Source organism: Anolis carolinensis, unplaced genomic scaffold, assembly GCF_035594765.1.
Source record: "Anolis carolinensis isolate JA03-04 unplaced genomic scaffold, rAnoCar3.1.pri scaffold_13, whole genome shotgun sequence".
Classification (NCBI taxonomy): domain Eukaryota; kingdom Metazoa; phylum Chordata; class Lepidosauria; order Squamata; family Dactyloidae; genus Anolis; species Anolis carolinensis.
The window spans coordinates 12,937,732-12,951,538 of record NW_026943824.1 but is presented as its reverse complement, the minus strand read 5'-3'; the positions used below and the strand labels follow the sequence as shown (position 1 = coordinate 12,951,538).

Here is a 13,807-nt window from a genome sequence, read left to right as displayed (position 1 = left end):
CTAGATCTTGATTTTGTGGACTTAATTATTGGATACTAGATCTTGATTTTGTGGGGTTAGTTATTGGATACTAAATCTTGATTTTGTGGACTTAATTATTGGATACTAGATCTTGATTTTGTGGGGTTAGTTATTGGATACTAGATCTTGATTTTGTGGGGTTAGTTATAGGATACTAGATCTTGATTTTGTGGGGTTACTTATTGGATACTAAATCTTGATTTTGTGGACTTAATTATTGGATACTACATCTTGATTTTGTGGGGTTACTTATTGGATACTAGATCTTGATTTTGTGGGGTTAGTTATTGGATACTAGATCTTGATTTTGTGGGGTTAGTTATAGGATACTAGATCTTGATTTTATGGGGTTACCTATTGGATACTAGATCTTGATTTTGTGGGGTTAATTATTGGATACTAGATCTTGATTTTGTGGGGTTAGTTATTGGATACTACATCTTGATTTTGTGGGATTAATTATTGGATACTAGATCTTGATTTTGTGGACTTAATTATCGGATACTAGATCTTGATTTTGTGGGGTTAATTATTGGATACTAGATCTTGATTTTGTGGGGTTAGTTATTGGATACTACATCTTGATTTTGTGGGGTTAGTTATTGGATACTACATCTTGATTTTGTGGGATTAATTATTGGATACTAGATCTTGATTTTGTGGGGTTACTTATTGGATACTAGATCTTGATTTTGTGGGGTTAATTATTGGATACTAGATCTTGATTTTGTGGGGTTACTTATTGGATACTAGATCTTGATTTTGTGGGGTTAATTATTGGATACTAGATCTTGATTTTGTGGGATTAATTATTGGATACTAGATCTTGATTTTGTGGGGTTAGTTATTGGATACTAGATCTTGATTTTGTGGGGTTAATTATTGGATACTACATCTTGATTTTGTGGGGTTAGTTATAGGATACTAGATCTTGATTTTGTGGGATTAATTATTGGATACTAGATCTTGATTTTGTGGGGTTAGTTATAGGATACTAGATCTTGATTTTGTGGGATTAATTATTGGATACTAGATCTTGATTTTGTGGGGTTAGTTATTGGATACTAGATCTTGATTTTGTGGGGTTAATTATTGGATACTACATCTTGATTTTGTGGGGTTAGTTATTGGATACTAGATCTTGATTTTGTGGGGTTAGTTATAGGATACTAGATCTTGATTTTGTGGGGTTAGTTATTTGATACTAGATCTTGATTTTGTGGGGTTAGTTATTGGATACTAGATCTTGATTTTGTGGGATTAATTATTGGATACTAGATCTTGATTTTGTGGGGTTAATTATTGGATACTAGATCTTGATTTTGTGGGGTTAATTATTGGATACTAGATCTTGATTTTGTGGGGTTAGTTATTGGATACTAGATCTTGATTTTGTGGGGTTAATTATTGGATACTACATCTTGATTTTGTGGGGTTAGTTATAGGATACTAGATCTTGATTTTGTGGGATTAATTATTGGATACTAGATCTTGATTTTGTGGGGTTAGTTATTGGATACTAGATCTTGATTTTGTGGGGTTAGTTATTGGATACTAGATCTTGATTTTGTGGGGTTAGTTAATGGATACTAGATCTTGATTTTGTGGGGTTAGTTATTGGATACTAGATCTTGATTTTGTGGGGTTAGTTAATGGATACTAGATCTTGATTTTGTGGGGTTAGTTATTGGATACTAGATCTTGATTTTGTGGGGTTAGTTATTGGATACTAGATCTTGATTTTGTGGGGTTAATTATTGGATACTAGATCTTGATTTTGTGGGGTTAATTATTGGATACTAGATCTTGATTTTGTGGGGTTAGTTAATGGATACTAGATCTTGATTTTGTGGGGTTAGTTATTGGATACTAGATCTTGATTTTGTGGGGTTAGTTATTGGATACTAGATCTTGATTTTGTGGGGTTAGTTATTGGATACTAGATCTTGATTTTGTGGGGTTAGTTATTGGATACTAGATCTTGATTTTGTGGGGTTAGTTAATGGATACTAGATCTTGATTTTGTGGGGTTAGTTATTGGATACTAGATCTTGATTTTGTGGGGTTAGTTATTGGATACTAGATCTTGATTTTGTGGGGTTAATTATTGGATACTAGATCTTGATTTTGTGGGGTTAGTTAATGGATACTAGATCTTGATTTTGTGGGGTTAGTTATTGGATACTAGATCTTGATTTTGTGGGGTTAGTTAATGGATACTAGATCTTGATTTTGTGGGGTTAGTTATTGGATACTAGATCTTGATTTTGTGGGGTTAATTATTGGATACTAGATCTTGATTTTGTGGGGTTAATTATTGGATACTAGATCTTGATTTTGTGGGGTTAGTTATTGGATACTAGATCTTGATTTTGTGGGGTTAGTTATTGGATACTAGATCTTGATTTTGTGCCAGGCTGTTGTTTAACCCCCAAAGGCTGCTTTATGTTCAATAATAGGGGGCTTTAGAATGTGTTCTAATGGTTACGGGAACACTTCAACTCCCAGGATTCGCTAGCATTGAGCCATGGCAGTCAAAGTGGTATCAAACTGCATTCATTCTTCAATTTGGATGGACTAAGAATGAGTCTACGCTGTCAAATGAATGCAGCTTGACTCCTCTTTCACCACCACACTTCAATGTAATAATAATAATAATAATAATAATAATAATAATAATAATAATATCTAACTTGTTTGCTGTGCATATCTAACCAGCATATCTAACTTGTATCATACAATAAAATAATAATAATAATAGCAATATAATAATAATAATAATAATACATAATATATCACACAGTCCTAAACACTTGGGAAGTGTTCGACTTGTGATTTTGTAATATGAAATCCAGCATATATATCTCATTTGCTGTGTCCTACTATGTCTTTGTGTCAGTAATTATTATTATTACAATACAAAATCCAGCATATATATCTCATTTGCTGTGTCATACTATGTGTTATGGTTGAGCCTTCTGGCTCCGGTACTGGGAGACGTGGTCGTAAGACTCCTCGAGAGTCAGACTCTTTTGAGGAGCGTGAAAGGAAACGGCTCCGGGACTTATTTGCAGAACCAACAGATGAAGACTCATTTGAGGGTTTTACCGAGGGAATGGAGGAAGAGATGGTTAGTTCAGAGGAGGATGACATGGAGTGGACTCGTGTGAGGGAGGATATGGGTGTCACCGGCAATGATAGCATGGGAGGCAATTGGCGGGTTGCAGGATCAGACCCATGGACGGGCTGGAGGGATGGAGCGGGATCCACAGCTGGGGATGCTGTGGGGCGTAGTCAAAGGTGTTTTAGCTCTGATGAGGATGAGGATGATGAGGCACCTGGAATTAGGATAGCAGCTGACAGCGATGAGGAGTTATGAACTGGGATAAAATGGGGTTTAGGATCAATGGCTAATTGCGTTGGGCAAGGTAATCTGGACGAACGCTTGGGCTCTTGTTGGGGAACTTCCTGAAGACGGGTGTGATTCGTTGCTGGATACCTTGGACCTCCGTCGTCTTTTTGACGGACATTAATTACCTACTCTGGATTGACGCTGGACTGACTGACTGACTACGACCCTGGACTATCCCTTCTGTGGCTATCGGTGGAACTTGTGGACGTCTGCACTTGGCTTTCGACCTTGGACCGGATTGGGACCCATGCTGACCGTCGTTACCCTGATTGATGTGCCTGGACCCGGATTTCGCTCGTTGCACGGAGGAGTAAACAGCCTGAGTTACTCATCTGTAGCTTTTGAGTAGCAGAGAGGAATCTGCTGCCAGCTTTTTGTGTTCATTTTGACCTCTGTTTTCCAACTTTTGTTTGTTTAAATTGTCAGGCTGAAGTAAGCACTTTTGCTTTAATCCGGATTAAACTCCTGTTTAATCCGGTTTATCCTTTCGAACCGTTTTAATTCAAACGGAGCTGTTTCTGTTACTTTTCACACTGAAGACAAGTGTTTGCCTAGTCCAGGGGTCCCCAAACTAAGGCCCGGGGGCCGGATGCGGCCCATCGAAGCCTTTTATCCGGCCCCTATGGCACAAGGGCAGAAGGGGGTTCGGCTAAATGATCCAAGGGGTCTCTTCTTCTCTTACAACCCTATTATTATTATTATTATTATTATTATTATTATTATTATTATTAACATTGAGGCTGAGTGGCCATCTGTCAGGGATGCTTTGCTTGTGCTTTTGGTGCGCAGAGGCAGAAGGGGGTTGGACTAAGGGTGTCTTCCAACCCTTTTTTATTATAAGTATGACACAGCAAACAAGATAGATCTGCTGGATTTCATTTCACAAAATCACAAGTCGAACACTTCCCAAGTGTCTAGGACTGTGTGATGTATTTTCGGATGATGCGTGCAGATCCCAGTAGAGTGGCCTTCTGCAGTTGGCAGATCGTAATTTTGTCAATGTCTATTGTTTCCAAATGCCGGCTGAGATCTTTTGGCACAGCACATTTTATTGTTATTGTTATTGTTATTATTAACATTGAGGCTGGGTGGCCATCTGTCAGGGATGCTTTGCTTGTGCTTTCAGTGCACAAAGGCAGAAGGGGATTGGACTCAATGGCCCAAAGAGTCTCTTCCAACCCTCTTTATTATTATTATTATTATTATTATTATTATTATTATTATTATTATTATTGCTCAGTGGCCAACTATAGTCCGGCCCATCAACAGTCCGAAGGATTGTGAACTGGCCCCCTGTTTAAAAAGTTTGGGGACCCCTGGCCTAGTCCTTTGCTTCCTACGGGCATTTCTCAGTTCTGTAACTTTAATAAACTGTGTTGTACTCTATTTGGTGGCGTTCAGTCTATGACAGATTGCCCAACGCCTTAAAAGAAAGTTTTTCTAGTGAGGTATCCACGTCAAGAAGACGATGGAGGAACTTAAGGCCCGTTTTGACCAGCTGCAGGCTGCATTTTACGCTGCACAAGCAGCACAGCCAGCTAAAGGACACGTAATGACTCCTGAACGTTTTGATGGGTCTCGAAACAAATTGTCCACTTTTTTGGCACAAATTGAACTTTATTTTTCTCAGATTAGCGCACAAGCTTTTCCTACGGACACCAGCAAGGTGGCATTTATTTTGAGTCTATTGACCGGTCCTGCGGGACAATGGGCAACTAATTTGATACTGGGAAATGACCCAGTCAAGGACAATTTAGATGATTTCAAGAAATTATTATCAGAGACTTTTGGGGATCCTCTCCGTATGAAAAATGCTAGCTGGGCTCTTTATCGGTTAAAACAGGGAAAAGGGTCTGTTTTGGACTATTTAAATAAGTTTAACTCTTTTCGTCATCAATTAGATTGGGGAGAGAACGCGTTTATGCTTTTGTTTATTGCTGGTTTGAATGATTATCTCCAAGATGAACTGGCGCGATTAGAGCCGGCAGAAAACTGGGACGCTTTGGTGGCTAAGGTTTTGCGTTTAGACGCCCGGTTTGAATCTCGTAAACAGTCTAGGGCTATGTATGCACCATCTGTATCTGCGCCTAGGGCACCTGTGGCAAAGGGGGAGGAGCCTATGGAACTTGGGGTGTTTAGAAAATTGTCAACGGCAGAAAAAGACCGTAGAAGGCAATTGGGATTATGTTTATATTGTGGGACTGCTGGGCATTTTGCTAGGAATTGTAACGTTAAGCCTTCTCAGCTTTCGGGAAAAGGTCAGCCCTAGTGCGACGTGAGTCCAACGCATTAGGGCTTATAAAGCAGTCACTTGAGGGGAAGAAACATGTTTTTGTACCCATTTCTTTATCTGTTGGGGGAAAAGAACTTGCTTCTACTCTGGCACTGCTGGACTCGGGCTACGGTCTCGTATGTGGATGTTGGGTTTGCAAGGAAACATAGGCTTCCTACAGTACGTAAAGCATGCGATATATGGGTGGAAGGAGCGGACGGGAAACTACTGGAGTCTGGGGTGGTTAATCGTGAAACCTCAGAAATAACGTGGGAGGTACAAGGAGTAACTGGAGAATTTGTATGGGACATTACACGGTTACCAAGATACAATGTAATCCCGGGAATGGATTGGTTAACTTTAGTAAATCCTCAAGTGGATTGGGTGAAGCGTACTATAGCTTTTAAGAGGCAGGGATGTTTTGCGTTAAATTCTTCTCAGATTGACATGGAGGGCGTACCTACTGAATATAGGGAATTTCAAGATGTGTTTTGTAAGAGAGAAGCGGATAAGTTGCCGCCTCATAGACCATACGATTGTGCGATTAGATTGGTAGAAGGCGCTAAGTTACCAGCAGGAAGGTTGTACGCTCTAACGGTACCAGAAAGACAAGCCTTGAGAGAATTTCTTGACGAGAACCTAGCCAAAGGGTTTATTCGCCCATCTAGCTCTCCAACTGCTGCACCTGTGTTCTTTGTGGCTAAAAAGACAGGGGAGCTTAGACTAGTATGCGACTATCGGGTTCTTAACAAGCACACCATTCGTGATAGATATCCACTACCTTTGATTTCGGAATTACTATCGAGAGTACAAGGGGCTAAGATCTTTACTAAACTTGATCTACGGGGGGCGTATAACTTGATTAGAATACGGGAAGGTGACGAATGGAAGACGGCATTTAACACGTGCTTCGGATGTCACGAGTTCCGTGTGATGCCTTTCGGATTATGCAATGCACCTGCTGTCTTCCAAAGATTCATAAATGATGTATTTAGAGATTTAATTGATCAATTTGTAGTGGTTTATTTGGACGATATATTAATTTTCTCTAAGGATGAAAAGGAACATCAGCAGCATGTAAGGCAGGTGTTACAACGTTTACGGGATAATGGGCTTTTTGCTAAGGCCTCCAAATGTGTATTTCACGTGTCTGAGGTTGAGTTTCTGGGACATGTAGTTTCGGGAAAGGAACTAAAAATGGACCCGCACAAAGTTGATGCAGTCAACTCTTGGCAAGAACTCAAGTCTAAAAAAGATGTACAGCGATTCTTGGGGTTTGCTAATTACTATCGGGAGTTTATTCCAAACTTTGCTAAACTTACTGTACCTTTAACACAACTCTTACGTAAGAAGCAACCGTTTGTGTGGGGACGGGAGGCTCACGATGCGTTTATACAGTTGAAATCTAGTTTCCAAGCTGATAATATACTAATACATCCAGACATTGATAAATCATTCATAGTAGAAGCAGACGCTTCTAGTTATGCGTTGGGGGCTGTATTATCTCAAAGGGATTCATCAGGGACCTTGCGTCCCTGTGGATTCTACTCCAGACAACTAACACCTTTTGAACAAAATTACACCATCTGGGAAAAGGAATTGTTGGCTATAAAGGTGGCTTTTGAGGTGTGGCGGCACTGGTTAGAGGGCGCACGTCATCAAATTGTGGTCAGATCTGACCACAAGAACTTAGAACATTTACAAACTGCCAAGAAATTGAATCAACGCCAGATTCGATGGGCCTTGTTTTTCTCTAGGTTCAACTTTAAGGTTCAGTTTGTGGAAGGGAAGGTAAATCTATCTCGTAAGCCTGAGTTTAAAACTTGCGAGCAAACAGTGCGTCAGACAATATTGCCTACTGCTTCTTTATGCGTGGTAGAAAACGAGGCTGGTTTACACACTCAAATTCTAGAGGCTCAAAAGAACGACAACTGGACTCAAGAGCAACTCATATTGCTTTCGGTAGGGACTCGTACTGCGCTGCCTCATTTACAGGACCAGGAGGGGGTATTGGTACGTAATGGACAAGTTTATGTACCGGCGGGTGCACTCAGGTTGGAAGTCATTAGGGCACATCATGATGAACCGATGGCTGGGCATTTTGGTAGGTTTAAGACTGTACAATCTATTACCAGAAATTATTGGTGGCCTAAAATGCGACAGGACATTCTCCGTTATTGTGATAGCTGTGCAGTATGTCAGCAGAGCAAGACGCCTGTCGGGCGCCCTAGGGGATTATTATCTTCATTGCCTGTTCCTGAGAGACCATGGCAGATTATTTCTATGGATTTCATTTCTGACTTGCCTAGGTCAGGGGGTTATACATGTATTTGGGTGGTGGTGGATCTATTTTCTAAAATGGCTCATTTTATACCTTGTTCAACGATTCCAGCAGCTCCTACATTGGCTTTACTTTTTACCAAGCATATTTTCCGTTTGCATGGGGCTCCTGAGGTTATTATCTCTGACAGAGCTCCTCAATTTGTGTCTCGTTTTTGGAGGCATTTCCATGAGTGTTTGGGAACCAAGTTGAATGTCTCCTCTGCTTTTCATCCACAAACGGATGGACAATCTGAGAGAGTTAATGGGTTGTTGGAGCAGTATTTGCGTTGTTTTTGTCTAGAACAACCGAGTGCTTGGGTAAAATGGTTGTCGGTGGCTGAATTTGCCTATAATAACGCTGTACATATGTCTAGTCAACACACACCATTTGAGTTAACTTATGGCTTCCATCCGCGGGGAGGGGTGGCGCCGTCAACCAATGTGGTTTCCCCTGATCCGGTGTACCGCTCCTCTGAAATGGCTGCCTTACATGATGTTGCTCGTCGGTTGTTATTAGAAGCTAAGGCAGCGCAGAAGACTCAAGCAGACCGCCATAGACAAGCAGGGGAGGAGTTAGATGAAGGGGATCTGGTTTGGTTATCCTCTAAATATATTAAACATACTGGGGGAAAGTTTGCACCACGGTATTTGGGACCTTTTCCTATTGTTAAGAAGATTTCTTCTGTGGCGTTTAGATTGCGCTTGCCACCTTCTTTTAAGATCCACCCCGTCTTTCATCGCTCTTTATTGAAGTTGGATACTTCTGGGCGCCGTAACGCTGTAGCCGAGGAGGTCACTGCTGTGTCCTCACCTTTGGAGGAGGAGGCCTTTGTGAGAGGGGATAGTGTTATGGTTGAGCCTTCTGGCTCCGGTACTGGGAGACGGGGTCGTAAGACTCCTCGAGAGTCAGACTCTTTTGAGGAGCGTGAAAGGAAACGGCTCCGGGACTTATTTGCAGAACCAACAGATGAAGACTCATTTGAGGGTTTTACCGAGGGAATGGAGGAAGAGATGGTTAGTTCAGAGGAGGATGACATGGAGTGGACTCGTGTGAGGGAGGATATGGGTGTCACCGGCAATGATAGCATGGGAGGCAATTGGCGGGTTGCAGGATCAGACCCATGGACGGGCTGGAGGGATGGAGCGGGATCCACAGCTGGGGATGCTGTGGGGCGTAGTCAAAGGTGTTTTAGCTCTGATGAGGATGAGGATGATGAGGCACCTGGAATTAGGATAGCAGCTGACAGCGATGAGGAGTTATGAACTGGGATAAAATGGGGTTTAGGATCAATGGCTAATTGCGTTGGGCAAGGTAATCTGGACGAACGCTTGGGCTCTTGTTGGGGAACTTCCTGAAGACGGGTGTGATTCGTTGCTGGATACCTTGGACCTCCGTCGTCTTTTTGACGGACATTAATTACCTACTCTGGATTGACGCTGGACTGACTGACTGACTACGACCCTGGACTATCCCTTCTGTGGCTATCGGTGGAACTTGTGGACGTCTGCACTTGGCTTTCGACCTTGGACCGGATTGGGACCCATGCTGACCGTCGTTACCCTGATTGATGTGCCTGGACCCGGATTTCGCTCGTTGCACGGAGGAGTAAACAGCCTGAGTTACTCATCTGTAGCTTTTGAGTAGCAGAGAGGAATCTGCTGCCAGCTTTTTGTGTTCATTTTGACCTCTGTTTTCCAACTTTTGTTTGTTTAAATTGTCAGGCTGAAGTAAGCACTTTTGCTTTAATCTGGATTAAACTCCTGTTTAATCCGGTTTATCCTTTCGAACCGTTTTAATTCAAACGGAGCTGTTTCTGTTACTTTTCACACTGAAGACAAGTGTTTGCCTAGTCCTTTGCTTCCTACGGGCATTTCTCAGTTCTGTAACTTTAATAAACTGTGTTGTACTCTATTTGGTGGCGTTCTGTCTATGACACTATGTCTTTGTGTCAATAATTATTGTTATAATACAAAATCCAGCATATATATCTCATTTGCTGTGTCATACTATGTCTTTGTGTCAATAATTATTATTATTATAATACAAAATCCAGCATATATATCTCATTTGCTGTGTCATACTATGTCTTTGTGTCAATAATAATTATTATTATAATACAAAATCCAGCATATATATCTCGTTTGCTGTGTCATACTATGTCTTTGTGTCAATAATAATAATAACTTTATTTTTCTATCCCACCTCCATCTCCACGTAAGGACTTGAGGCAGCTAACATAGGGCAAAAGGATCCTGGGAGTGGCAGTTTGGCACTCTTTGGCAGGGAAGGCTAAGGACCTTACCAAATTACTTCTTTCATATCTCCTTAGCATTAAGTTGTGTATCAAACTGCATTAATTCCACAGTGTAGATGCACCCATAGGTTGCACAGGGACTTTCCTGGGCATTGAAACCGGTGTCTTTCCCATTGGGTCCAATGACACCGACTGTCCACTTCCATTCATCCCTCGTTCTAGGTCATGCGCTATCAGGTTCTCCTGTCGCTGATGCTCTCCAGCCAAACCAAGGACCAGGTCACTTCAGCCGCCATGATGCGCCTCCGGGAACATGGCCTCACCGTGGACAACGTTCTGAAGACCGATGATGCGGTTTTGGGTCAACTCATCTATCCAGTGGGGTTTTGGAAGGTGAGAGGTTGGGTTGGATTGCTAGTGGGAGAAGGCAATGGTCAAGCAAGGGCTTCAAGGAGAACGTATAGCAGGTAAATAATAATAATAATAATAATAATAATAATAATAATAATAATAATAATAACTTTATTTTTATACCCCGCCCCATCTCCCTGAAGGGACTCGGGGCGGCTTACATGGGGCCTTGCCCGATACAACAATATAATAACAATAACAAAACAATAACACAATTGTCCCAACAATAAAAACATCAGCCCATCAGTAAAGGGTGCTTCTACACTGTAGAACGAATGCAAGTTTCTATTATTATTATTATTATTATTATTATTATTATTATTATTATTATTATTATTTTATTATGACACAGCAAACAAGATAGATATGCTGGATTTCATTTCACAAAATCACAAGTCGAACACTTCCCAAGTGTCTAGGACTGTGTGATGTATTATTATTGTTGTTGTTGTTGTTGTTGTTGTTGTTATTATTATTATGACACAGCAAACAAGATAGACATGCTGGATTTCGTTTCACAAAACCACAAGTTGAACACTTCCCAAGTGTCTAGGACTGTGTGATGTATTTTCGGATGATGCGTGCAGATCCCAGCAGGGTGGCCTTTTGCAGTTGGCAGATCGTAATTTTGTCAATGTCTATTGTTTCCAAATGCCGGCTGAGATCTTTTGGCACGGCACCCAGTGTGCCCATCACCACCGGGACCACCTGCACTGGTTTCTGCCAGAGTCTTTGAAGTTCAATCTTGAGGTCCTGATAGCGGCTGAGTTTTTCCTGTTGTTTTTCGTCAATGCGACTGTCACCTGGGATGGCGACATCAATGATCCAAACCTTGTTCTTTTCCACAACTGTGATGTCTGGTGTGTTGTGTTCCAGAACTTTGTCAGTCTGGATTCGGAAGTCCCACAGTATCTTTGCGTGCTCATTTTCCAATACTTTTGCAGGTTTGTGATCCCACCACTTCTTTGCTGCTGGGAGGTGGTGCTTGAGGCATAAGTTCCAATGAATCATTTGGGCCACATAGTTGTGCCTCTGTTTGTAGTCTGTCTGTGCAATTTTCTTACAGCAGCTGAGGAGATGATCAATGGTTTTGTTGGTTTCCTTGCAAAGTCTGTATTTTGGGTCATCAGCTGATTTTTCGATCTTGGCCTGAATTGCCTTTGTTCTGATGTCTTGCTCCTGGGCTGCAAGGATCAGGCCTTCTGTCTCCTTCTTCAGGGTCCCATTTGTGAGCCAGAGCCAGGTCTTCTACTTATCAGCTTTTCCTTCAGTTTTGTCAAGGAACTTTCCATTCAGTGTTTTGTTGTGCTAGCTGTCAGCTCTAGTTTGTAGTGCAGTTTTCTTGTACTGGTTTTTTGTCTTTATTTATTGTTTTTATTTATGTTTTTATTTATGGTTTTTTGTCATTATTATTATTATTATTATTATTATTATTATTATTATTATTATTATTATTTGAAACACAACACAATGAGTCCACAGCAGACACGCTGCTGGCTGTTGTATTGGATTATTATTATTGGATAATAATAAAAAGGTAAAGGTTTCCCCTGACGTTAAGTCCAGTCATGTCTGACTCTGTGCGTTGGTGCTCATCTCCATTTCTAAGCCGAAGAGCCAGCATTGTCCGTAGACACCTCCAAGGTCATGTGGCCACTGGCATGACTGCATGGAGCGCTGTTACCTTCCTGCGGAACGGTACCTATTGATCTACTCACATTGGCATGTTTTCGAACTGCTAGGTTGGCAGGAATAATAATAATCGTCATCCTTGTTGTTGTTGTTGTTGTTGTGTGCAAAATGGCTCTATTTCCCCAAAAGTAGACCATATTCAATTATTTTTCTCCCTGTAATCACAGCGCAAAGTGAAGTACATCAAGGACACCACCGCCATCCTGAAGCGCGACTACGACAGCGACATCCCCAAGACGGTCGAAGAGCTGGTCAAGCTGCCAGGGGTCGGCCCCAAGATGGCCCATTTGGTGATGGACATCGCTTGGCAGGACGTCTCCGGAATCGGTACGCTACTCCCTCCTTCTATAGGGCAGCCCTTAGGTGTGGGGACAGGTTCAATGGCAATAAATCTCTCTCTCTCTCTCTCAGTCACATAGTTGTTTCCGACTCTTCGTGACCTCATGGACCAGTCCAGGCCAGAGCTCCCTGTCGGCTGTCGCCGCCCCCAGTTCCTTCAAGGTCAAGCCAGTCACCTCAAGGATCCCATCCATCCATCTCGCTCTTGGTCGGCCCCTCTTCCTTTTCCCTTCCATTTTCCCCATCATCGTGACCTTTTCCAAGTTTTCTGTCTCCTCATGATGTGGCCAAATACTTCAACTTTGCCTCTAATCTCCTTCCCTCCAGTGAGCAGCCGTTGGGCATTATTTCCTGGAGGATGTACTGGTTGGATCTTCTTGCCAAGGTCCAAGGCACGCTCAGGATTTTCCTCCAGCACCAGAGTTCAAAAGCGTCTCTCTTCCTTCGCTCAGCCTTCCTTATGGTCCATCTCTCGCATCCATAGGTTACTCTGGGGAAGACCGTGGCTTTGACTATGCGGACCTTCTTGTCCAGTGTGATGTCTCTGCTCTTCACTATTTGGTCAAGGTTGGCCATTGCTCTCCTCCCAAGAATCGTAGAATCATAGAATAGTAGAGTTGGAAGAGACCACATGGGCCATCTAGTCCAACCCCCTGCTAAGAAGCAGGAAATCGCATTCAAAGCACCCCCGACAGATGGCCATCCAGCCTCTGCTTAAAAGCCTCCAAAGAAGGAGCCTCCACCACAGTCTGGGGCAGAGAGTTCCACTGCTGAACAGCCCTTCTCACTGTGAGGAAGTTCTTCCTGATGTTCAGGTGGAATCTCCTTTCCTGTAGTTTGAAGCCATTGTTCCGTGTCCTAGTCTGCAGGGCAACAGAAAACAAGCTCCCTCCCTCTTCCGTATGACTTCCCTTCACATATTTGTACATGGCTCTCATGTCTCCTCTCAGCCTTCTCTTCTGCAGGCTAAACATGCCCAGTTCTTTAAGCCGCTCCTCATAGGGCTTGTTCTCCAGACCCTTCATCATTTTAGTCGCCCTCCTCTGGACGCTTTCCAGCTTGTCAACATCTCCCTTCATCTGC

At 42.3% G+C, this 13,807-nt stretch overlaps 1 protein-coding gene across 5 annotated transcripts in view; it reads left to right on the top strand.

The window, feature by feature from the left end:
- The window catches only part of nthl1 (nth like DNA glycosylase 1), a 76,387-nt gene that overhangs the window by 11,253 nt on the left and 51,327 nt on the right, over window positions 1-13,807 (top strand). For all 5 annotated transcript variants that reach the window (XM_062964303.1, XM_062964299.1, XM_062964302.1 and 2 more), the window contains exons 3-4: window positions 10,505-10,675; window positions 12,553-12,712. In XM_062964303.1, the coding sequence (XP_062820373.1) occupies window positions 10,505-10,675; window positions 12,553-12,712 (331 nt within the window). The remainder of the gene's footprint in view (window positions 1-10,504; window positions 10,676-12,552; window positions 12,713-13,807) is intronic.